This window comes from Charadrius vociferus, unplaced genomic scaffold, assembly GCF_000708025.1.
Source record: "Charadrius vociferus isolate BGI_N301 unplaced genomic scaffold, ASM70802v2 scaffold309, whole genome shotgun sequence".
In the NCBI taxonomy this organism is placed as follows: Eukaryota; Metazoa; Chordata; class Aves; order Charadriiformes; family Charadriidae; genus Charadrius; species Charadrius vociferus.
The window spans coordinates 228,796-253,416 of NW_009661370.1; the positions used below are offsets into that span (position 1 = coordinate 228,796).

General features: G+C 37.9%; 1 protein-coding gene across 1 annotated transcript in view; it reads left to right on the plus strand.

The window, feature by feature from the left end:
- RYR2 (ryanodine receptor 2 (cardiac)) overlaps positions 1-24,621 on the plus strand; it is a 471,929-nt gene that overhangs the window by 144,233 nt on the left and 303,075 nt on the right. The window contains exon 3 of the mRNA XM_009893652.1: positions 11,850-11,954. Within this exon, the coding sequence (XP_009891954.1) occupies positions 11,850-11,954 (105 nt within the window). The remainder of the gene's footprint in view (positions 1-11,849; positions 11,955-24,621) is intronic.

The following is a 24,621-nucleotide window of genomic DNA, read 5'->3' on the forward strand; positions in this document are numbered from 1 at the left end:
AAGAGAAATAAAGTGATACATAGAGCAAAGGCAGAATGTTTTGAGGTGGGAGTTCTTATTTGGTGTACTTTCATATCCGGTGACAGTTGCAACCGATGGCTGTTCAATGCCAGCACAGCCCCAGCAGCTCTGGGCTTGCTGCATTACCCTGGGTAAGTGAACATCACAAGGTTACACAATGCCATGTTCTGCTAAGGCCTCTAGAGCTCAGCATTTTAAATATTTTCTCTGATGGGTTTATAGCAGAATGTACTTCATTAGTACCCTCAGAGTAGCTGCAAAGCAGTTGTTTGAATTTTAATTAGGCTGATACATAGCTGCGAATCTGAAAACCTGAAAAACCAGACAGATTCGTAAATCTGTGTGGTTCAAGCTAAGAACACAGGAAAGTGCAAATGCTTATTTTAAGCCCTTTAGACAAACATTATATAAAGTAGTGGTGTCAAATTGGCTGTGCAGCCCTGCTCAACACTTGAAATCATGGTGTTATTACTGTGTACTCAGTATTTTTAAGCGCTGTTGGGCTTAAAAATCTGGCTCAGCAGATTCTGCTAGCCCAATGGGCGCTCAGAAATTAGGACAAAGAAATGCGGCCTATTAATGAGCAAATCTACATGTTTCTTTGATGTAAGTAATATCAACTATATATGAAATGAAACCAAATTGAAAAAATCTTCTTTGTTTCTTAAGACTTTTTGAAACTTTTATCTTTTGGGTGGTGGTTTTCAAGATTCTAAGCTTTTCTTCCTGGTTAATTCCCTGTGAAAAACGAGGAGGATTTGCACTTTTTCAACAACAGAGGGAATGCTGTAACTTGCTATCATAACATGGCAACATTAAATCGAGGGTGTTAGTTTATAAATAGTCTGGATTGGAAGGGGGAAATTAGGCAAGTGGAAACAGTTTGGAGGTTGAAGATGTATGTTTTGTGTCCCTGTGCTTGAAACCTAAAAGCAAATTGTTTTTAATAACTTTTCTAGTGCTGGCAGGGGGGTTGCCATATACACATACAAACATAACAACTTCTGGTCTCACAAACAAAAGAACAGTTGCATTGTTTTGCATTAAAAAACAGAGACCAGATGGTAAAGAAAGTGATTGTGTTCTTAAAGAGTATGCATAAATGCAAAAGGTCAAAGTTCAGGCTGCATTTCCTGGGCGTTTTGTTATTTTTTCTATAATTGCTGAAAGTGTGTTGTTTATTTGAAAACCTGTAGATATGTGTGATGGAGCTGCAGTTGATACATGAACCATGAACCACAATGACACCTCGGGTCTGTTTTTTCTTACCGAACCAATGTGTCTGTAATAGCTGGAGGTTGGAAATAATACTGTAGTTTCCCGCAGTATGATTAGTAGCTTCAGCTGTCCTTCCTCTTCATCTTTTTTGGCTTGGCCTTTTCAAATACTGTTTGTAAGCCAAAAGGAGTTTTATGGTTCTCTGTGCCTCAGTGCAAGGATCTTGTAAAGCAGTGAGTGTGTGCAGTCTACTTTTGTGCTGCCTTCAGTCTGCTGGTTGGGGAATTCTCTGAGCTGGAAGGGGGTTAAAGATAACGTTCTGCTTAATTGAGTATGAGACAGTTTTCCTTGTCTTATAGAAAGCGATATTCTTGTAAATATAGTGAGTCCCTGTGAATAGTACTAATCAATGTTTTTGAGCTTTAACTCCTTAGAAGCACTCTCTTCCCTCCTTACTGGATATAAAGAATGTATTTAGGAGTGGGAAGCTTGTTCCATATTCCAGGTATTTGTACTCTTTTCTTGATACACTTACAAATATACCATCCACAAAAAAGGTTGTCTTTCCTTGAGAACTGGCTTTTTACATGCATTAAAAAAGCATAGGCAACTAATGTCACTGGGCTGGTTTCAAAAGACTGATACAGCCTTCCCTTGACGATCCTTTAAACTCTACCTCTATCCCACATCTAAATGTCTTTTAATGGTAACAGGGAGTTAGGAGTTTCAGGTTTTCTTGGTGTTTCCCTGAGTATTGACTAGTTCTAGTTCCACAGTACAATGTTTACAGCTGGTGATAAGGCAATTATCAAGGGAAATGTGAGTCAAAAATCAGTGACAGCCACTGTTCAAGTGGCACAGCACAGGATTTGAATGAGAAGGTTGGACAGAGGTCCTAGAAAGCAAACAAATATACTGCTCAGTGCAATCTGAATTATGAATGGACTTGCCAAGAAATCATTTGAGTGCCCAGTATTCAATAAACTGGAAAGTCCAGTAATACAGAATTTATTTCTCCAGTGTATATAAATTTAGTAAGTATTAGGCAATACAGAAGGGTCCATAGAAATGAAGTACAATTGCAACGAGGTCTTATTTGAAGTAAGAAACATGGCTAGTGTGTTTAGCTGTTGTAAGAATACAGCTCATTATGCTTTGAGTGCTGTATTTGATGCGTGATTTGGTCAGTAGTACGCTAACAATTAATTTGACCTCTTCGGGCTGATACAGTTGCAAGTATGTGTACAGATTGATGGCTGTATAAGTCGCACTTTATAAACTCAAAATATCAGAAGAATTCTTTCCCAGTGTGTAAGTTTCCAGCTTATTTATCATGGAGGTTAGCTGTATCTATAGTTTCTGTTAAAGCTCGTATTTTCACATACACGTAACTGTTCACATAATTCCTATTAGAACTGTTTTGATTCTATAGAAAAGTTGGGTTCCTTAGGATAATTAATTAAGAGGAGTTCTGGTTATTTTGCAAAATTTATGAAAACGTGGATTTTTTTTATCACTTTTTTTTTTTTAGAAAATGAGGCAATACCAAACAAAGGCATTTGAAAGGTTAAGTTAAATCCCCACCACAGACATGCAGTTTAGTGGAGAAGTGGAACATCCTTGCTTGGTAAGGTGAAAGTTGAGATATTTGTAAAATAAAATTAGAAGTATCTAGAAAATAGTCCGTGGTTGTGCATAATAGATATCTGCAAAAATCCTGATACTGTCGTTAACATATAATGTCAAAATGTGAGATTTTGAAACGAAGTAACGTGAATGAGGTCAAGGAGGAAACTCCAGGTTGGTGAATGATCTAAATGAACGTGATGGTTGCACATAGGGATGATATCTGTAAACTCTGTGTTATACTCCCTCCTTGAACATGTATTCAAAAGCAGCAGGAAAAAAGTAGAAGTCCACATAGTTTGCCAGCTCGTTAAGACTGTCTTTATCATATCTGAATTTTTAAGCCTCCTGCATAATTCACTTCTGAAGCAGGTGGGTTGTTTGCTGGGAAATGCATGTGGGTATTTCTGTCTAGACGGTGTATTGTGGCAGCTTTTTGTGCTGGTATGTTACTGAATGATAAGCAGAGAGTCCTTTAAAGCAGCAGTTGTTTGCTTTAATGGCTTAGTAACAATATTTTGGCACCTTAAACCAAAACCGGACAAAATTTAAATCTGTAAGAAGCTGAACAAATAATCCCTAATTAGCCTTCTGAGCTTTTTGATTTTGTAGTTAATAAAGTGCATAGTAAAATAAGTGCTTATTTTTCACATCATGCAGTGTATGTTCAAATTCAAGCAGGGGCTTTATATGTTTACACATTTACAGATAAACTGTACCTATACACAGTCAGGTATTTTTAAATAGATATTTATGTTTGAAAGTATTATTACACTTTTTATGAGTGGTGAAACTGTGACAGTATGTGTACCTAAATCCATGAAGAATTTCCTGGCAGACAGTCTTTAGTCTTAAGATTCCTTGAGGCTTTCTGTCCCTGACCCAAATATCTGCTGGAATTTCTCGGACTACAAGTATTTCATGGTTAAAGATATATTTTCTTTTTTGAGTGAACAACTTTCAATATGTCATTCTAATTGATTTGCTTTACATTAGAGGCGAATGTGTATACCTTTTAAGAGAAATGTATAATTTTTGATAGAATTATTATTTTAAAACAAATAAATCAGATCAAACCAGTCTGGGATGCAAAATAATCTGGGGAATGTTACACACAGCCTGAATCAGAATGGACATATTACTTTTAAGACATACAACAAGAAGGAGAAAATGAATTAAGGAACTGAGGTGTAGTACTCTATTCAGCTTCACAAACTGGCTGTTAATTTTTTGCCAGGCAGTAGGGGATGGCACACCTAAATTTGAATGAAGCACGTCTAGCTTCTGTAATGCTCCTGGGACAGACTGAGAATTCTGTGGGTGGTTGCATTTCATTGTTTTGAATAACTTTTTAATTGAATTAAGCACACAAATGAGTATTGGCTCAAAACAGTATGTATGCATTATTCATTTTAGTTATAAAAACTGATTTATTTTATGTATGTGTAAAGAAAATATTGACTGTTAATATGCAATTTAGTACTGTAGGTACCGAAGTGCATTGTTTCATCTTGCCACAAAGGATTTTGATAGCTCCGTATGCTCTGCTGCTTTGAAACTGTGTTGCCCAGGAGAGAGCTGATGATGCATCTCCTTTCCTTCGTTTGAGGACAAGTCAGAGGTGACTCAGAGCATAAATTCCCAGTCCCCCATTCCAGCAATATTTGATAGGCTCCAATTTTCCTAGTCACACAGGTTGACTATTGATTTCAGCAACATAAAATGGAAAGCGTAGTAGTTGAAAACTTACAATAAAATCCTGCGAAGTAAATGATTTGGTGTCCGTTATTATGTTTTATAGTTGATAGCTTATGAGATAAATAAGCAGGTTTTGCTTCTCTTAGATATATTGTTTCACTTTCACTGCAAAGGGAATGAATTGCTCGTTAGAGTTGGTGTAGGGTATTCTGGAAGTGTTAGTATTTATATTTATTTGGATTTCATTTTTATGTGTTATAACTCCACTGTGAAGATTTCAGCTATGGGATAAATTTAACAGTAAGAGAATCTCTGCAAATAATGTCCTATTGGTTATTACGCAGAGGTAAGATTTCAACTGAGACAGGTCAGGTATTACAGCCACGAAAGATGTGCACGTTTGCCCTGCCTGTTTGACCCTGAAAGACTATAGGATTCCTGCTTTGAAATACGATTGTTGTAATGCGCATGGTTTATAATGAATCTGGTGAGAGATTAGGAAGATTTTCCTGTTGGGTGTCTGCTGTGCTTTCTAGAAAAGGGGCAAAAAATAGTATTTTATACAGATCGTCTTTCTGATGCTGCAAGAATCAAAGGGTAGCTGCTGCCATCCAGACTCTAAAGCAATACTACCCTCTCAACTGATAATATCCTAGATTTTTCCATTACTTCTTGCAGTAGCTGCAAATACAAGATCATCTCTAAGAATAAAAGGGAACTGTAAAGTTTTGAATAATACACATAAGATTAGCATAATACGGTAGAATTTGCAGAATCAGCATGAATTTAAACAAAAAATGTTTTGTTAATTTGGATGTGTGCCTAGAACCTCTATAGCACTGTTGATCCTATGAGATTTTTTTTTATTAATTAGAATGGTTTTTTCTTAATTACCTTAAAAATTAACACTTTTACACCGCATTAGGGCAGTATACTATTACCTAACGTTCATCTAAGCTTCTGGATACAAAAGTGTATGTTGTAATGACTGTTGAGTTGATTTGACCTGGTTTATCCACTGAGTCTGGAATGTAGTTGTATGGCTCCTTACCCAATACCACTTTTATCTGTTGCTAAGAGTTTTACATTTTCAGTGAACAGATAAAGTGAAACAGCTCTCAGTAATGTAGATACATTGGACCTACATAAAGTTAGAAAGGAGACCAGAGGAAGAGATGGAGTATAAGAGGAAAAAACCCTCTTTACTTGCCCTTTTTAGAGATGCAGTGTTTTATCCCCTGAAATGGCTGTCCTGTAAATGAGGAATCTTTAGAGCTTTCGATTGTTAACAATAAACTTTTCACTATGTGAAAAATGACATTTTTCGGGATGTAGAACTTGACTGGATTTTCAAAGTTTTTCCTAGAAAAGTGAAAAGCACCCTTGTGACAAAAGGCCACTCCCTTATCAAACCACGCTTCCAAAAACATGGGGACGTTATGGTTTTTAGATACAGTAACATAAAAAAGTTTTGAATGTTGAAAACTTCTCTGCTTTTGATGGAAACAACCGTTTTGGATGGAATATCCTCTAAATGCTTTGTCTTTTGCAGATGCCTTGTACAGACAGTGATGGTTTTAGACTGAAATAAGTCATAAGCAACTGAAAGCACGTTTTTGTAGGAGGTGGCCAGGCAACCTTCACGGTCTGCTAATGATAAACATGCAGGAGCTCGACACTGTTATTGAAAGGTCTTCTCTTCTAGAACTGAATCTGTAAGACTCATAATTCATTCTCTGTCTTGTCTGTTTTGGGATTTGGTGAATATGATTCATCCTATTTTGCTGATGGGACTTGTCGTCAGAGCTGTGTATTTCTGTACTGGGCCCATCTCTTTGATGACAAGCTTGAAAACATGGAAAGCTACGCCTTCTATATAGAGTCCTAGAAATGGATGTTTTTACTTGGTAATATTGAGTGTGTTTCATCACTGTCACCAGACAGAATCTCATTTAAGTAGAAAGGACTGCCAAAAAGACTGAGAGGTATAAATTTAAATGTAACTTGAAAAGAGAGGATGGGTTCAGTTTCTTTCAGGCTACTCCCACAAATAGGGGTACAGATGTTTTGCTTACCTTCTGTACTAAAATTAATTTTTTGAATCCTCCTACTTGGATTCTCAAAGTTGGGCATCTAATGAATGTGCTACTTTTTAAAAAGTTATGAACACCCACTTTTTTCTTTTTTTTTTTTTTTTGACAATGTTACAAACTGGATACTTTGTAAATCAGGCTGCTTGATTCAGTGGTTTTTTAGGCATTGATGTGTGAATATTTAGTATACAGTTACAGATGAAATACCTGCAAGTCCGTTTCATTGGGAATTTGGTTAGAAGAGAAATAGAAATATCCATCAGCCTAGGAAAACAACTAGGAAGCTTGCAAATAAGTAGGGAGAGAAATAAAGCTGAAGTGAAGTTGCATATTCTTAGAGACACAATTGTGTTTGCTGACGCGATTTATTATTCTTCAGTCTTGTACTAATATTTATGAGAGGCAGAAGTTCAGCTTACATTCACAGGATTATTTGCATGATATTATATGAGCAGGTCATACATTATTGTGGCATGTTGGCACTATGTGATCATCAGAGTAAGGACAGTGGGACTGAGTTTTGCATCTCGGCCTCTTGCTTTCATTGTCATCACACTGGAGTATGGTGTGCTTGTAAATAACAATTCACTAAAAACTGAAATAGTGCATAATGAATACATCCAGTATCCACGATTCGGTTGTGGGTTGGACTAGAGCTAGAGATATTTTTAAATAGCATTTCAAAAGCTTTGCTCAAAACACCTTTTTAATAAAGGGTATGATTATCTAATTTGCAAATCTGCCTCCCACAGACTAAAGCATAATTTACTATGCAAATATTAATACACAAAATTAGTGTACACAATAAATATAGTTTAAAATGGCAGGAAGAATAAATAATTCTCAAATTTTCTAAATAATCCAGCAATTACTCCTCTAATAGATACGCTTTAAAAATTGCAGATGAGAATGATATTATTTTAATGTGTCGAATTTTGCTGACTGTAGGTGCTTTACAAATAATGATGAAAGATCAATAGAAAAAGTTAATAGTAATTTATTATTTTTCTCCGAGCAGTGCTGAATCTCCTTTTGAAATTTAATATACAATTTATAGTTTATTTCTGTCATAACATATCTTTTTAACAAGCTACTTGTGTATTAGGTTGTAATTTATGACTGGCTAGTTTGTCCAGACAAATAATTGACAAGAAGACAAATCTTGTAAACAAGAACTAGCAGAGAAAATGTTTTAAGCTCTGAGGAATACTGGAGTTGGTACTTTCTACTTTTAAAGTCACCAGGTATATTTTATGTTAAAAATCATTAAAATAGAATTGATTTTGCAAATATGTAAAAAATAAATAGAAAATAAATTGTTTTGAATACTGCCATTGTTTATCAGAATTTTCCACTGACCTTTTGAATCAAAGATAAGTGATACAGATTCCTTGGACTATCCAAGGACTTCATTACATATTCTGTCAAAAGCAAAAAAACAAACCCCTCTTTTAAAATATGAACTATTTTTCTATGCTTTCATTTAGAAAGTTACTGCAGCAAAGATGAATACAACAAAAATTGGTAGAAACGAAGGTTCAGGATTACCAACAGAGTTATTTATGTCTCTTGAGACATCTGCTTTTGAGTACTGATCATGTTTTTGGGCATATAAATTGTGTTTTGCTCTCAAATTAAGAATTTATTGTTATTATTAAGCCATTGAAAATTTCCAGCTAGTTACAGGTTGTTTTGATATTTATTAAAAGTGCATTGGTGGGTGGTTGTTAGACATGTAGCAAAATATTTTCTTTAAGATTCTTTATTATTTAATCGTGTATTCATAGTCTAGCAAATCAATGACTAAAATGGATTTGACCTGTCCTCAAAAAAGACTGTTATTGCAAACTGATTGCTACAGATTCTTATTGTAGCTCCTAGAATATGTGGTCACTTTCTGGACTGGGCACTAAAAACTACTGTGTCATTTCATAGAATCATAGAATCGTTTAGGCTGGAAAAGACCTTTAAGATCATCGAGTCCAACCGTACACCTAACACTGCCAAGTTCACCACTAAACCGTGTCCCTAAGCATCGCACCTACGCCCCTTTTAAATACCTCTAGGGTATTTCAGATATCTTCATTTGCATGGAGAGATGTTTCAATAGGGAGTGTTAAGCTTCCATATAACACGCAATAATTTTATTTTTCATATTCCTTCTTCTATCTGTGTGTGAGGTAATACGAGAGTTAAGGTAGCTAATCAGAGGACTGACGAAGACTCGGTGTTTTTTCCTTCCGCATTTCTATTTTGTGCTTTGAAGTGATGGAAAATGCACTGTGAATAAATTTTAGAACACCTAAACGAAGATTTAAAATTACCTGGAATTACTATATTTTGGAAGGGGCTATTCAGAATGGGAACCTTCAATCTATGTCTGTATGCCAGTCTGAAGCCAGAGCTCTAAGGCATCAGCATTATAATGGACTGTATAGGGGTGAGCAGAGATGTCACTGTCTGACCTAAGCATGTTGGCAGTTCTGCATCTGTCCCATGCCATAGCTGTGCTGTGGTTGTTGTATGCTGTATGCAGCCATGCCTGTTGGATCTTCAGCAGAGAAGATCTGGGTGAGAAGCTACCTGAGAAGAAGAGTTCGATTCACACGCTCACCACAGGCATCAGTAGATGCATCTTCCTTCAGCTCTGGGTGGCCCTCGGAGAGCAATGCGTTTCCCCCGAGTGTCTGGATGTTCATACCGCAGACACGAGGCGGGATAATGTGCTCTTCGCTTTGTCTTGAGAAAAAGAAACTGGTTCTAACATTTTGCTAGACTGTAAGCAGGTGCCTCTTTCACTTAATTAAAGCGAGATGATCTCATACAGTTCTCCTTTATTACTCTGGCTGCTCAAAGTGTGTCTTACCTGCTGTGAGAATAGCTGAAAAATCTTCATTCCTCAGTTTTAATGACGGAAGAAAAATGCTCATGGCTGTACAGAATGCAAAGGAGAATGGAATTGATGGAGGAGGAGCGTCCTAGTTATGTTGGCTTAATCACTGTGTGAAATGATGCAGGATTTTCCTTATTTTGGAGTGTGTAACCCATAGGGTATGTTTAGTACTGAAAAATTTTGATAGGTCACATATTCTGCCAGCCAAAACCAGTAACAGTAATAACAGTAGGAATGTTGTTATAGAATCATAGAATCGTTTGGGTTGGAAGGGATCTTTAAAAGTCATCCCCTGATGTCACCCCCCCTGCAATGAGCAGGTATGGAGACTTGGTTTGCTTATATATGTTTGTTTATAAGCAAACAGATATGGCAAACAGCCTTGGCTCATTTCTGAGCACAGTGTAAGGAGCAGCTTTTTCTGTTTTGTTCAGACTTGTTTGTCAGTGAGTCTTCACTGCGGGGAACTGAAGGTGAGTTGGTCTGTCAGGCAATTTATTTCTCTGAGGCTTCGTAGAATGGAAAATTGTACTCATGTTTACTGAACAGCAACAACACTTTGCAACCCGCAATCTTTGAGTGCTCTCTGTCCCCCTTTGTAAAACAAGGGCTTAAGATAGTACTTACATTACAAGGATGTCTTGAAGAGAATCTAATTAGTTGTCTGTTGGCCTAATGCTAGCATGAAAAGGACTGTTGTTGTCTGAGTAAATACAAAAGAAAAATGGTAACGAGAACACTGACAAGTAAGTAGAGCCTTGGTTCTAAAAGAGTTGGCTTACAAATATTTTATGCCTAAGTATCATTGCATAAATAAATCAAAATCCAATTCAAAAAGAGTGTGCTATTTGATGCTTTTTGATCTGGCTAAAACTTTAATTTAAAATACCACTTTATGTTAATTTTATTGAAATATAAATAGTCGAAAGTAATGAAAGATCTATTAGTTAATAAACAGACTTGAATTACTGTGAAGTTAGGAGTGACGAACAGCAATTTAATAAGCTATTAAGTGTGAAGCATTCTGAGTAAACTAACTTTCGAAGAGGGAATGAAATAGTGTTGCAACTACCTTTTACAATTTAATGTACTGTACACAGTTTGAATAAATGTTCAGTTTCACAGCTTTAGCAGTAAAAGTATTCATGGTGTAAAAAAATGTTTCCAATAGTCAGTAAAAGTATTCCTAGACTAGAATATGCAACTAACATGAAAAGGAAAAGAGAAAGAACATGAAAGAAGTTCTGGAGGCAAGAAGAGGTGTGTAGGAGTTGCATAGTCTATTAACAGAAGAAAAGATCCCCACATAAAGTCTAATTTTACTTTGTTACTTTGTAACTTAGACATTACTATTACGAACCTTTTTCAGTCTTATTAACAATTTTTATGATGGTCTGAAAAATTTGTTTTTCAGTAACTCAACGATTTATTTTTTTTCAGTCATGACAAGTTTTATAAGATTCTCTAGTTTTATCCTGCTTAGAACAGAATATGGTGAAGCATACTGCCCTGCAAGGCTGAGAAGCTACTGGCTTGACCTTGACACTCAGTGCCTAGTGTTTCTGCTACAGAAAATTCATCTTGACCTGAAGAACATCATAAAGATGTGGACTGGCTACTACCAGTAGCCTAAAGACTGAATTTTGTTCTCCCCACAATCTGATCATCAGATATGTCTAAGACATATGTTCTATATGCTAATGTCCAAGTGGAGATTTCCCCACTTTGCTTGGCAGCCTTTGACAGTGTTTACTACTCTGAGGGTGACTTTTTCTCCCTAATATCTAATTGAAATTTTTCTTTGGTACTACTTGTATTGCTGTCCCTGTTCCTTTCAAGGAGTACCTCCAAGAAGAGTCTGGCTCTGTTTTCCCTGTAATCACCACTGGATTGGTAAAGAGAACCGTAAGATCCCCCTTTCCTCTCTCTCCTCCATCCAGGCTGATCGAGCTCGGCTCCCCCAGCCACACAGGGGGAGTGCACCAGCCCTGACAGTCGTGGTGATCCTCTGCTGAACTTGATGCTGTTTATTGGTTTCTGTCTTTTACTGAGAGGCCCCGAATGGGACCCAGTCCCCCAGCTGTCAGCTTGCAAATGCTGAATAACAGAGGGGAAGAATTGCTTCCCTTCGTTTGCTGGCTAAGCCTGAACTGTTGCAGCCCAGTACATGACTGGCTTTCATAGCCTCAAGGATATAGTAGATCTTTCAGATTCATGGACGTGAGGGAAAACGGAAGCATTGGAAAATGCTACTCAGTAAGTCTGTCGCTAATGTGATCTCATGTTTTTCTTTCACCTAGAATGTTCCACCTGATTTGTCCATCTGCACCTTTGTGCTGGAGCAGTCTCTGTCAGTACGGGCCCTCCAGGAAATGCTGGCTAACACAGAAGAAAAGGCAGAAGGGGTAAGTTGTTGTACCCGCGCTTTTTTTCATCTTGCAAATTAAACTCTTTTTTTTTTCCCCACTGTACCACAGATTTTATGACTCGCACAAGCTTATAGCATCATGAATTCCTTATGTTGAATTTTCTTCCTTTGCTGCAGGAATGGTCTGATTTTTGAGAAATTCTAAACACTTGCAGCTTTTACTCAAGCTTGCAGGAGTTGTAAATTCCCAACAATTTCAATGTGCGGCACATCAGTGTAGAGCTACAAGAATGTTTAATTTGAGATGTCATAATACGAAATATAAAGCTTGATCACTTCTTCAGAACAGCTAAGCTTTCTGAGGATTTCTGACTATCAAATGAGACTGTCAAGTAGTCTTAAAATGACTTGGATGTGTGCTGTTTTTCTTTGGAAATAATGAAATTTTTCTGTGTGGCCTAAGCTAAAATGTCCTGTAACTCACCTTTAGAGCTAGAAATAGAATGTTATTGAGTCTCAGTGGACAAGAAATATGGAAGCTTAACACATTTTTGCAGTCTGGAAGATTAAGGATATAGGAATAATGTGAATTGTTCGACTAGATAATAGGTATTTACAAATAAATCATAGTAGTGTAATTTATGTTCTCTGCTGTGTAATTAATTTGATTTGTTATGATGTAGTTGAGTGTTCTGTGTATACACCCTGTAGGGTTAATTTAAATGCCATGCTCCAGCTCAAATCCTGTAAACTGTAAGTGAGGAAGAGTGACTGTATGCTGAGGAGTTATACAGGTAAAAGAGAAGTAGGGGTTAACTGTAAGTCTGTCAGTCAAGAAAGCTGGCAGGAGAGAAGCCTGCCTCTGATATTTGTGGGAATGCCTTGAGAAAGCAAACTTGAAACTAACATAGAGTAGTCAGTCCCATAAAATGCCAGGCACTGAGACTGAAAGTAGTGTTTGAGAAATGAAGTCCAGGAGCAGTCCCATGGATGATCCAAAGTGTGTGCTGTCAGTGAGAATTTGTTCCAAGGACTAGCTCCAACAGCAAGAGAATGAGAAGCACATCTGAAGTATTGAAACTTCTTTTTTTTTTTTTAAATCATAGCATTAATTGGTGAATTTTCTGTTGGGCTTATCTTTAGCAGAGTCTTGGGGCCAACTGTTAAGTGAGTGTTTACTCTTAATACAGAGATCACATTAAGATAACATGAAATAAAGAACCAAGTTCTCTGCAGAATGGTTAGAAAATGTGAGCTCAAGGATTCTGCTGGAAAGAGGGCAGGCTAAAGAGAGCTTTGTAGAGGTCTCAGGTGGAACATTTGCACTAGTTCTAGATTATTTTCTGCACCAGATATGCGCAGAAAAAGACTTTTGTAGGGCACAGTGACTGATGGAACCTACATACTCCAAGCTGGAAGAACCATGTTTGATTGTAATCTGGTATTTTTTCAAACAATTGTTGATGTTTTCTGTGCATAACCCTGAAGGTCATGGCTCTGGGCATTCATATCCATGCCTAAAGAAAAGTGATGTCAGTTGTACTGATGTACAGTGCTCTGTACTCAAGGATCTTCTCAGATGTGCACAAGAAAGATAAAGCAAAGTCTCTGAGTGTGGTCACTATGTGACGTTATCAGTGTCCTTATTTTTCTTTCTAGTAAGTCTCCAGAAGCCAAGGTTAATGATACTACTAAAATGACTGAATATGTACTTGCTGATAAACTAACAGAACTGACATTTGGTATCTTTATATAGTTTCTATGAAAAATACATAAAGTTTTCCTTTGCGTTTATAAGTATTTATCATAGGTAGGTACTTAAGTAGGCAGCTTCGTATTTGTATGAAGTAACTGTAAGAACATGTGTGTTTTGCATTTAATGACTGATGTGGTTACTTTAAGTTTTATGAGAAGAGGTAATTTTTTGCATACATCTGAAGCATTATATGTTCCTGAAGCAGCATCAATTTTTTATTTAGAATAACAGTGTTTTTACATTTAGGAGAAAGAAAGTATAGCAATTTCTGGAGAGATTTTTACTATAAACTGAATTCAGTATGACCTCAGTTTTCTACTGGAAAGAATCCTGCAAAGGGAGGTCTTCTCAGCCCTCAATTACTTTTCATTACATTAGAAATCATTAAGGCTGCTGTGTTTAAAAGTGGTCTACTTGTGCTTCTTTGCTTCTTGTGGTGTGTAATCTCTTAAATGCTGTGTTTATATAATAGTTATTCTTATTATATAACAGGTAAGAGCAGTAATGAAATGGTTGAGTAATGTGAACGAAATCTCATGCTGACTTGAAACAGAACAAGAAACACTTTCCTTGTGCTTAAGAAGGAATAACTATGTGCATTAACTGGATTTAATTTTAATTCTCAGTTAGTATGTATTAAATGTGCAAGATTACCTCTGCAATAAATACCTACCTTTTTAATGCAAGAATCCCCAAATAAGAATTTCCATACCTGATGAGATTAGCTATCCATCTATCTGAGTATATCTGCTTCACTCTCCTGAATCAGCTAAATGCTAGTATCAAAGGCAACAGTGGAAAATGAGTGAAATGTCATAAAAAAGAATGTGTGTAGTGCTCTGTTTCTTCTAGCCCTAGGCACTGAGGAGTTACTTTGTGCTCCAAGGTTTTGTAATTTCCCTTTAAAATACTATGCTTAGCTCTGGCAGTTTATTAAAACATTGAAATTCACAGCTTGATTATGTGCTTTTGGTTTAAAAAAATAAAAACACAACCTGTTTTGTTTGCTAAGGCAGCATTATTTACACTTTTCATTTTAAACAGGTAAATTTTTGATTTTTCCTGTGGACTTGAGTGCTGTATGCATGTACTATTTTTATTGTTAGTTTACCCATGGAAAAGAACCATCCTGTGGAAAGGGACCAGTAAGTAATTACATAAAAGAAGTTTGTCATTACATGCGTGCTCAGAGCCTGGGCTCTGGTCTCTTAGGCAAGCAGAATTATAGCTGCTCTGTCCTAGAAGGCTATACAGCCTAGGTATTCTTTTCTAATTCTTTTGACTTGGGTTTTGAGTGCAACTTCTTTTTATTATTAGAGGAGGAGAAGAAATGTGACAATGGAAATTGTTAGGTTTTTATAAAGCATTGAAGACCAGAAAAAGCCTTCAGGTCATCTATTATCAGGCTGGCCGTTAAATTTTTCCAGTGAGCCCTCTTTGGAGCCCAGTGCTTTGTTTTTCACTAAAGTTCATGCGACTGAATGATCCTGAGAAAGCGAATCCACAGCTTTCCGGAATAGTTTAGGAACGATCACCACAAGAGGTTATGTGTGTTTTGTTTCTGATTCTTTTTACTCTGATTATTGGTTGTGGGTTTTGTTGTTTGGTTTTGTGGTTGGGTTTTTTGTTTGTGTTTTTGTTTGTTTTTCTTTTTTGTCAAATAAGAGCTCTTTAACATTTAGAATTTTCTCCTTGTGAAAGTGCTGAAATGCCATAGTCAAAACAGTTCCTGGAAATTTTCCCTGATTTTCTTAGGAAATGAAGACTGGCCATCTATCCATTAGTTGTCTTGTATTCAGTAAGTTCTGAGCTTTCTGGACAATACAAACAATATTAGAAACGGGTAGAGAGTTATGTTCTTCCAGATGTGATGGATATTACATAGGAGAAAGGGACCTAACTTTCCATACCTGTAAGAGGAAAGGAAGGCAAAGTTGGCTGTTTTACATTACCATCAACTGCTCTTCTGCTGGTGTACCTTCTGCACTGCTGTCTTTTGCTCAGAAGAGGTGCTACAGGTACATGGGAAGGAAGTTGCCAGGTTTCAGGTGTGAGGAAGGGATTTATAATTCTGTGGCTTCTTTCAGTTTTGAGTTTTAAACATCCTTTTTATAAAAGTTAGACAACAGACCTGTACATGGTATGCTATTACCAGTCTTGACTTTCATGACAAGGAAAGAGATTTCCATATGCCTACTCAGACTATCCTGCCTGTATGTCCAGGGATTGCCTTAATTCTTATTTTCACTATGTTGTGTCGTGTTGATACTGATGATTCATAAAAGACCTTACAATGACTGGTACCTTTAGATCCAGCATGCAGATTTCAGCCATGGTCTATAGTAGGCCAAGCGGGTGATGATGCTGGTTGTTACCAGTTTCTTGGCCAAAATCAGGGCCAGCATGCATAATCTTGAGCAAGCTTACCTACTTTAAGTCTCTATTGATGACATACAGGTGAATATGCCAGATCCTACAAAATTCTCCATCAAGTTGCTTTTCTCTTTTGTGACAGTTCTAGAACTGCCCAAAAGAAAAGGTATCTAGATATATTCGACACGGAAAAACATCAGGTATTTTCTTAGCCTCAGTAAATGATTTAGACTTTTGTCTGAAAGTTTTTTGAAATCATCCTCAAGGAAACACAGTGCATAAAAAGTAGCAATTAAAATAAAAAATTGCCAAGAGGGGGTGCAAATTAAAATGAAGCGTAAGGTAACCTACATAAAGGCTATCGCTACTAACTCTTATTTGAAATATATTTCAAAGGTGGTTTGTTTTTTTTTTTCATCTGCTTCAATATAAATTATTTTTTCTAAAGGGAGAATTTGAGGATACAAAACACTGCTACTATCTATATTTAGATATCAAGTGGATAGTTCGAACTTTCTATTCTAATGCATTTACTACTTCAAAGATATCAAAAAAGTTTTGGATACAGTGACTAGGTACAGCAAATTAAATTGGCTAGGCATTTAAAGGATGTTTTATTGTAAGTGAACAAGCGCAAAGTCACGTATCTTTTACACTGTCTAGAACAAAACCCTGCTTTTCTTTTGAAACCAATAAGAGCTTGTGATACCTCCAGTTACACTTGCTTTGTTTGGGTTTTCTGAAATACATCCAGCAGTCTCATGATATAAATAATGTACTACTTTTTTGCCTTGTGATGTCTTTTATATTCCTCCATGATAATAATTATAAATGAGGCCATTGAAATTTGAAGACTCCGGGTTGTATGTTGCATGCCATACCCTGGTGAATAGACAAGATAGCTATGTATTTATCTATTTATCTGCCTATCTAACACATATAAATACATGTGATATGTGACTTGCTTTCACCTGCCAGTATGGTGTGCATCTTCGTGTGGAGGAGAGATGTTAGATCCCATGCAGAGGATTGTTGTTAATTGCACCTTTTCATTGGAGTGATTGAGAACACTTGGTAAACTGTCTTTCACAGCAGCTTTAATTACTTCTGTCAGCAGCGGTGAAGCTTTCTTTTCACGCTGGTCTACCAGAAGATGGTGAGTGGGTTGTGTACCATCCATCCACAGCTAAATTTCACTTCATTGGGAGGGTGTAGAGTAAGAGGTGCAGAGTAAGGGGGTGTAGAGTAAGAGGTTAATGAGAGCTTCTGGAGCTCTTGTTTGCTGATCTATTTGCTGGTTCTGTCAGCCAGAGGTGTGGGGGGGCTTTTTTTTTGTTCAGGTATAGATAGAAGAGCATGAAACTGCTGTGGGGTTGGGTTGTGGTGGTTTTTTTCCCCAACTCTATCAGCAAAGTGGGTGCAAAGTTCATTTCCTCTGCTAATAGGTGGGCTTCACGCTATGTGAATTACTCGCTAGTAAAATCAGCTGCACGTTGAGGGCAATGTGCTTCTATTGGAATCATGTTTTAATGACTCTTGCAGGACAAATACGCTAAACTCGCTTATCCTGTGTGGAACCAGATGGATTTCTCTGTTGGCTTCTGTTCCCTTTCACATAAAGTGTCAACGTTTTGATTGCTTACTAGAAAAAATGTACTACTGAAATAAGTAAAGATTTCTTTGCGTATCATCTATAGCAAGAAAGTGAATATATATGTAGTTACAATTTCTGTATTTTGAATAACGCCATATACTATGTACTAGAATATGTCAGGATAGTGTAGGGCTCTCTAGCATTTATATTGAGCTGATTTTAAGCACTGATTCAGGAAATCACACTGTGTGTTCTCTATTTTCTGAGTAAACTTGAAGTCTTTTTTAATATTTGTCTTCCTAGACTTCATTACAGAGGAAAAAAAAAAAAGGGTCCCATTTGCCTTAATATGCTTGAAATTTGTTTACTTTTATGCAAAATCAAATGTGGGGTTAACCCCTTTGTTAGTTTCCTGCAAACAGATCTTGGTTGCCATATTGTCTACTGAACACTTCAATGTGCAGTTTTCTGCATTTTTTTTTTTTTCCCCAGTATTTGCACAGCAGCTGTGCTTTTCTACCGCTGTATCCTATGGAGAGTTTCTGTGCTTGGAAGTTCTGTCCTATGCCCCTGGTTGGTAATGAAGATGTGAAACGCTGTCAATGCCTCTATCTACTCCTGAGGAATGGTCTTACATGGGGTGAGGGGTGGGAGAGGAAAAAAAAAAAAAGAATTTCACATTTTCCTTCTCAGTAAAGATATTTAAGCACTTATAACAAATGCATCATGAAGACTTCATGCTAAATGAACGTGCTGGAGCTTTTAAGGTCTGCTCTTTGACTGATTGCACTTGTGCCATTCTCATGGTGATTGAGATTCGAAGCTGTAAGTAGACTTCTGTTTCATACTTCTGGGTGTTCTGCAAACCCACCTGAAGCTGGACACTGGTCCTGAAAGCGGAAAACTGATGTGCAAGATGATTTTTTTGAAACACTCAGGCACTGTTGCAGTGGGTTTGAACACGGGGAACTGGAGCCGATTCAGTTCTGCCATTGAAGTGGAATGGAAAAGCTATGCATTTGAGGGGCAGATGGTGAAGGTGACCTAACCTTTCCCTGAAATTACATCTTTGCACAGCTCTGAAGTGGACTAGACACAAGGATTAAAACAAGAATTGATTCAGATTCCATGGGGTCCTAGGAAGAAAAAGAATAGCTGGACAAAAAGCTACCAACTGAAAATGACCAGTGTGGAAGTCACTGAAACTGGCACTTTGATGTAATGAGCTGCCATGAGGACAGCTGAGAAATACTGGCAGAGAGATTAGGATGGAGAACTCAAGGTGTGCTGTGGGGCTTTTAGCTTGCATGAGAAAATAAGGGGATTGTCTGTTTCTCTGCTTTTTACCGGTTAATTCTGTTTGTATTATCCCCTTGCCACCTATAGCTAGTTAACATAAAGTAATGCAACATACTGATGCCATTCAGTAAAGATTCCCTGTTAGGTCCTGGAAGAGTTAGGGTTGTGTGTGTGGTTGTGTGCTTGGGTTTGTGGTTTTTTTTTTTTTTTTTGTTTTGTTTGGTTTTTAATGAAATCTAAGCACAGACAAATGGGAAATGGTACAGTTAAATTTGTCTTTAGAACCACACAACTCATTTGTTGCAGTGGTTGGAAGTGGTGTACTAAATGGTATTTTGGCAAAACAAAAGATACATACATAAAACCCCCCAAATCCTTACATTCAAATGTTTTTCCAGAATGCTGAAAAGCATCAGTTTTGCTACACCATCCTATGTAAAGCCGAGTCTCTTAAACCACTCGTTTTCTTAGTGCTACTGGTGGTTCTCCAAAGCTATTAACACACCAACTTTCTAAACCAGGTCAGTCTAGCTAAGCAGTTAAAATCTGTAAGCTAAGTTGTGATTCCTAGTTGTATTTTTTCTGGTTTTGTCTTCATACCTTAGGACTGATTTGTGCAGTTCTTGAGGGGTGTAACTGATGGAAGCTACACAAAAACTGTAAAATAACGTTAGAAATCAGGTCCTAGGCATCTTAAACTGGTTTGTGTATACTTTGATTTTAGTGAATCTGTGCTTTTGATTCTTTAAAGGCATCGATATGTCATCTGGGGTATTGTGAAAATTGAATTAATATTTGTGAGATTAACATTAGAGTAGTGAACATCATAAAACTGATGGCATTTAATCATTATGTCTTAGAAGTGTTTTTTTTTATCGATGTTCCACCCTCTCCTACATATTGAATGAGGCAGAGTTGATGTTGGAAAGGTAATGGACATGTGGAAGGCTGTGTCATAAGACAGTGACAGGAACGGACTGAAATTAAAGTTGCCTAGGTGACTTTTGTCACTTTCTATCTTTTTACTGTTTGCCTTAATTTTGTTAATGTTTTTTTCTGTTAAAAATTAGCATAATTCTTTTGACAGTGAAGAAACTTCATACTTTGGCTTAGTAAAAAATGTTTTGAAATATAAATTGTTCATGATTGCATGTAATTCTTGTCTGTTGCTCTGAGGCAAGGCCGGGATAATGTCATACTCAAACATTGTATTTTCTTCTTCTTTTACACAGCTCTAATCTGAATTACATGTGAAGCCCAAGACCTTACATTAAATAAACTATAACTTTAATTTTTGCCAAGGTATACAATTATATTAAGGAAGGAAATAATATTTATGCAATACTTTTAAAGATTGTTAATAACACTATGTAAACATCTCATAATACATACAAAAATTATCCAAGTTTACATTTGTGTTATAATGGCTTTTTGTAGGGATAGCTTTCTGGTAGGTGGATGCAAAATTTCAAAAAAAGAGGGATCCTTTGTCTCATCTTAGTGGCTTATAATAACAAGTTTAAAGAATATTTAGATGGCTGGTGCAAAATGCTATCAGTGTAGGAAATGCATAGCAGTGCTATAGAGGCTGGGAGTATGGCAATGTTAATGGTGTCTGCAGGGCTGCTATCAGGCAGCTCCATAAGACCTCTGAGCAGCTGCAGCTGGAAGATTACATAGGAGATCTTTCCTCTTGAAATGTGTTCAGCGTGCTGATCCTCCAGGAGACATCGTACCGATACCTTCTGGGGTAATTAAAAAAAAAAACAACCCACCTAATCTTCAAATTCAGTCAAGACTTTCTTAATATAGTTTTGTTTCGAACTCTCCTTATCTTGCAGAGTTCAGCACTTTGGGGTGCTTTTGATGCTAATGATGCTGTGTGTGCATCATTGACTTCTGTATTGTTCAAGTTTGGATGTGAATAGTCCTCCCCAAAGGGGTAACTCTGAGTGGCAGCGACATGGGTAGCATCTGAAAGAAAAGAAGAGGTAGTGCTAGGTTTGTGAGACTGAGTAGGACAGAAGAGACTGGATTCCTGTCCTGAACAGGAAATGGGAAGAAGTTGAGTGTGAGGAGAGGCAGGGTTCGTCTCTGTGTTGCTTGTGTGGTGTGTCAGAGTTGATGATAAATGTGCATAGTTTCCTGACAGTTGTCACTGAATACTGCTGCTGAACAGGTCTGGAGAGGTACTATAAGCATGGGGATACATCTGCATGTATGTAGCTGCATTTCCCCATGGCAATAAGAAATCTGAATCCATGGTAGCGAAAATGACAGGTCTGGTGAGAACAGGTGTTATTTCACACTTAACAACTGTTTGTGGAAATATTTTTTTTTTTTTTTTTGATGCGCAGCTGTTTCTCAGTGACTGTGGTAGTGTTGATTCAGTGAGAAGGTATGCTTTCTGGTTTTGGAAGGTCTTGCTGAAGAGCCATCCAATGCTGTGTTTCAATAACAATTGTAAGACCAAAGCCTTCCAACCAGGTGAGCGTATCGGTCTGTTTTAAGTATTTTAATACCACTGCAGTGTGAGAGTTACACTACTCGAGGTCTAAAGTTAACAGGCGGATTTGTATTTTGTTTCTCTCTTATCATAGAGAATTAGCATTTTTAATTTACTTATGAGGATGGCAACAACTCTTGAGTTGGGGATGGGTGGTAGGAAAGTGAAAGAAATGAAGGGGTATGGAACCAGGGGTGTAAGAGAACAGAGAAAGGCTGAGAACAGGGAGCAGCTCTGTTTGCAGAGGTGAGATTCTGCCTGTGGGCTCCCGGTGCCTGATTTATAGGTTAGGCTGGGTGCAGAAGAGGCAATGAACCCCCTGCTCTTCACAGGCGGGCACTACCTTGGCCTTTTTGAACGGCAGGATCATCTCCCTCAGCTGAGCTCACCTCGGAGCAGCAGAGCTGCAGGGCTTGGGATAAATGCAAAACTCAATAGGAACTATAAACTATCTTGCCTCAGTGTGCATCAGGATCACTCAGCCTTTCCCAAACCTGGATTTTCATTTTGAGCATGTGAGCTGCCACTCTGCAGGCAGGGCCTTGTCCCAGCGAGGGGCAGGACAGCAGGCTCCTGGGCAGTCCTGGCTGGGAATTCCAGGAGCTGCCGACCACAGCAGCCTGTGCTGCCAGCCTGCGGAGTCACCATTCGTCTCTGGGATGGATAGGGGGTCCCATGCCAGCAGGCTCCATTTTGGAGTGTCTGCAGCATCTCAGCTGTAGTAAAGGCTCCTGCTGAGTTCCTGCAAGCAGCCTGGACTGAGTCCTTCCCCTTCAAAAGCATGCTTGTTAAATATACATATATACGTGGCAGAAAAGGACCTGGGGGTATTGGTCAACAGCTGGCTGAATATGAGCCTGCAGTGTGCCCAGGTGGCCAAGAAGGCCCATAGCATCCTGGCTTGTATCAGAAATAGTGTCGCCAGCAGGACTAAGGAAGTCATGGTCCAGCTGTATGTGACGCTGGTGAGGCCGCACCTCGAGTACTGTGTTCAGTTTTGGGCCCCTCACTACAAGAAAGACATTGAGGTTCTGGAGCATGTCCAGAGAAGGGCAAGGAAGCTGTTGAAGGGTCTAGAGCACAAGTCTTCTGAGGAGCGGCTGTGGGAACTAGTGGTGTTTAGCCTGGAGAAGAGGAGGCTGAGGGGAGACCTTATCGCTCTCTACAATTACCCGAAATGAGGTTGTAGAGAGGTGTGGGTTGACCTCTTCCCCAAGTAACAAGCAATAGGATGAGAGGAAACGGTCTCAAGTTGCACCAGGGTAGATTTAGATTGGATATTAGGAGAAATTTTTTCACTGAAAGGGTTGTCAAGCACTGGAACAGGCTGCCCAGGGAAGTGTTTGAGTCACCATCCCTGGAGGGATTTAAAAGACACGTAGATGTGGTGCTTAGAAACATATTTTAGTGGTGGACTTGGCAGTGTTAGGTTAATGGTTGGACTTGATGGTCTTAAAGGTCCCTTCCAAACTAGATGATTCTATTCTATGATTCTATACACACACACACATACGTTTAGGTTAAAAAAAGGGAGTATGCTCTTTTTGATTCTTCCTGAACTCTGTGTAGATATCGTCCTTTAGTTTTCAAGTTAAAATTGAAACCTGTGCTTTTAGTGTACTGTCAACATGGTAAGTGAGAAGGGGAGGTGTTATGCCCTCATTCATTGCTTTTGTAAGGCCTTTGATCTTGATCCATAAATAGCTTTTTGATAAACATGATAGTTGCTGAGCTCTGTAAATTGTCCTCTGATTTCCTAGCCATCTCTGCTGTCTGCCTAGGCTTGCAACCATTCCCAGTGTTTGCTGGTTAGACAGTTGCCCTTTAGTCCTCCAAATAATTGTCATTCTCTCTTTGCATAAATAGATAAAACTTTGTTTTCCTTTTTCCTGTGATGGTAGTAAAAGCTCACTCCTTGCTTTTCTTTATGGAAACAGCGTACTTTGAAATAGGCAGAGCAAAGCAGAGAAACTTGAACAAGTAAACTTGACTTCTCTTAGGTTGGATGTTGTCATCTGCTTTAGACCTAATTAAATTGGTTCATGAAGTCCTGTATTATTGTATATGATTCTTGTAGTTAATGCTTTTTTGTACAGATACTGCTGATGGTGTGGAATGTGCTTGTAATGATGGCAGTACACGCAGCTTCCACGACTGAAGCAGCCTTTGGTAGCTGACAGTCTCTTGATAAATATGCAGAACACTTACTTTTCTTGAAAGGAGTTTCTATTTAAAAAATATTGGGATGAGTCACAGAAGATAACGGCACATACAGAGCAGAAGGAAAGGGACAAATTTGGAAATCCTGTTTTTTTCACAATTTTTTTGGTGGTGATTATTTAATGTGGTAAATTCATATGACCTAGTGTATATGTAGGTCATTTAGCAGCAGACTATTTTAGTTGACTGGGTATTTGGGCATTTTTTCTCTTTTTGTAAAATTCCATTTCCAGGTGATGTTCGTTTGTTAGCTTAAACTGTTTACTGTGTATAGCTCTGCTTCTTCGAAAGAACTTGTCTATTTGTCCAAATTGTAATATTGTAAGTGACTGGTAAATCCTTTGGCTGTTCCCAGGAATTTCACATGAGGTTTCTTTTTCTCTCTCCTCAGCCATGTGTCACTACTTTTTAGGTTAGTTAGTGAAAAACAAAGCCTTAATTTTAAAAAAAGAACTTGTTGGTGGGTTTGGAGATCTTCAGAGGAACATATTAGGTAGCCAGCATTTGCCTCTGCCTAGAAGGAAGACCGTGATTCTCTTTCTGTAGTGATCCCACAGGGTGCAAATGCGAGTCCTTTCCGAGTTTGGCTTGAAACTGGAGTCGAGTCAACAACTCTTGAACTGAATATTTAGCAGATCATTTTTCCTAAGTCCTGGAACTATGTAATGTATACAGGTGAGAGACTTTACTGTTTGTTATTTTTTTATGAATGGTGTTTGGTAGGTTTTGAAATTCTGCCATTCAAGTTTCCCAGTGAAAACTTGAGGCAAATTTACTTAATGTTTAAATGCTTCCTCCATAGTGAATTTACTCCCCCCCCCCCCCCGCCTCTCCTGTACTTATACATGCAGTGTTTTGGGTAGCTTAATAAATGCTGAAATATTTTAGAGCTTTTTATACAGAAATCAAGAATTTAAACACAATAATCTGAGTATCTTGGTATTGAGAATCATTAA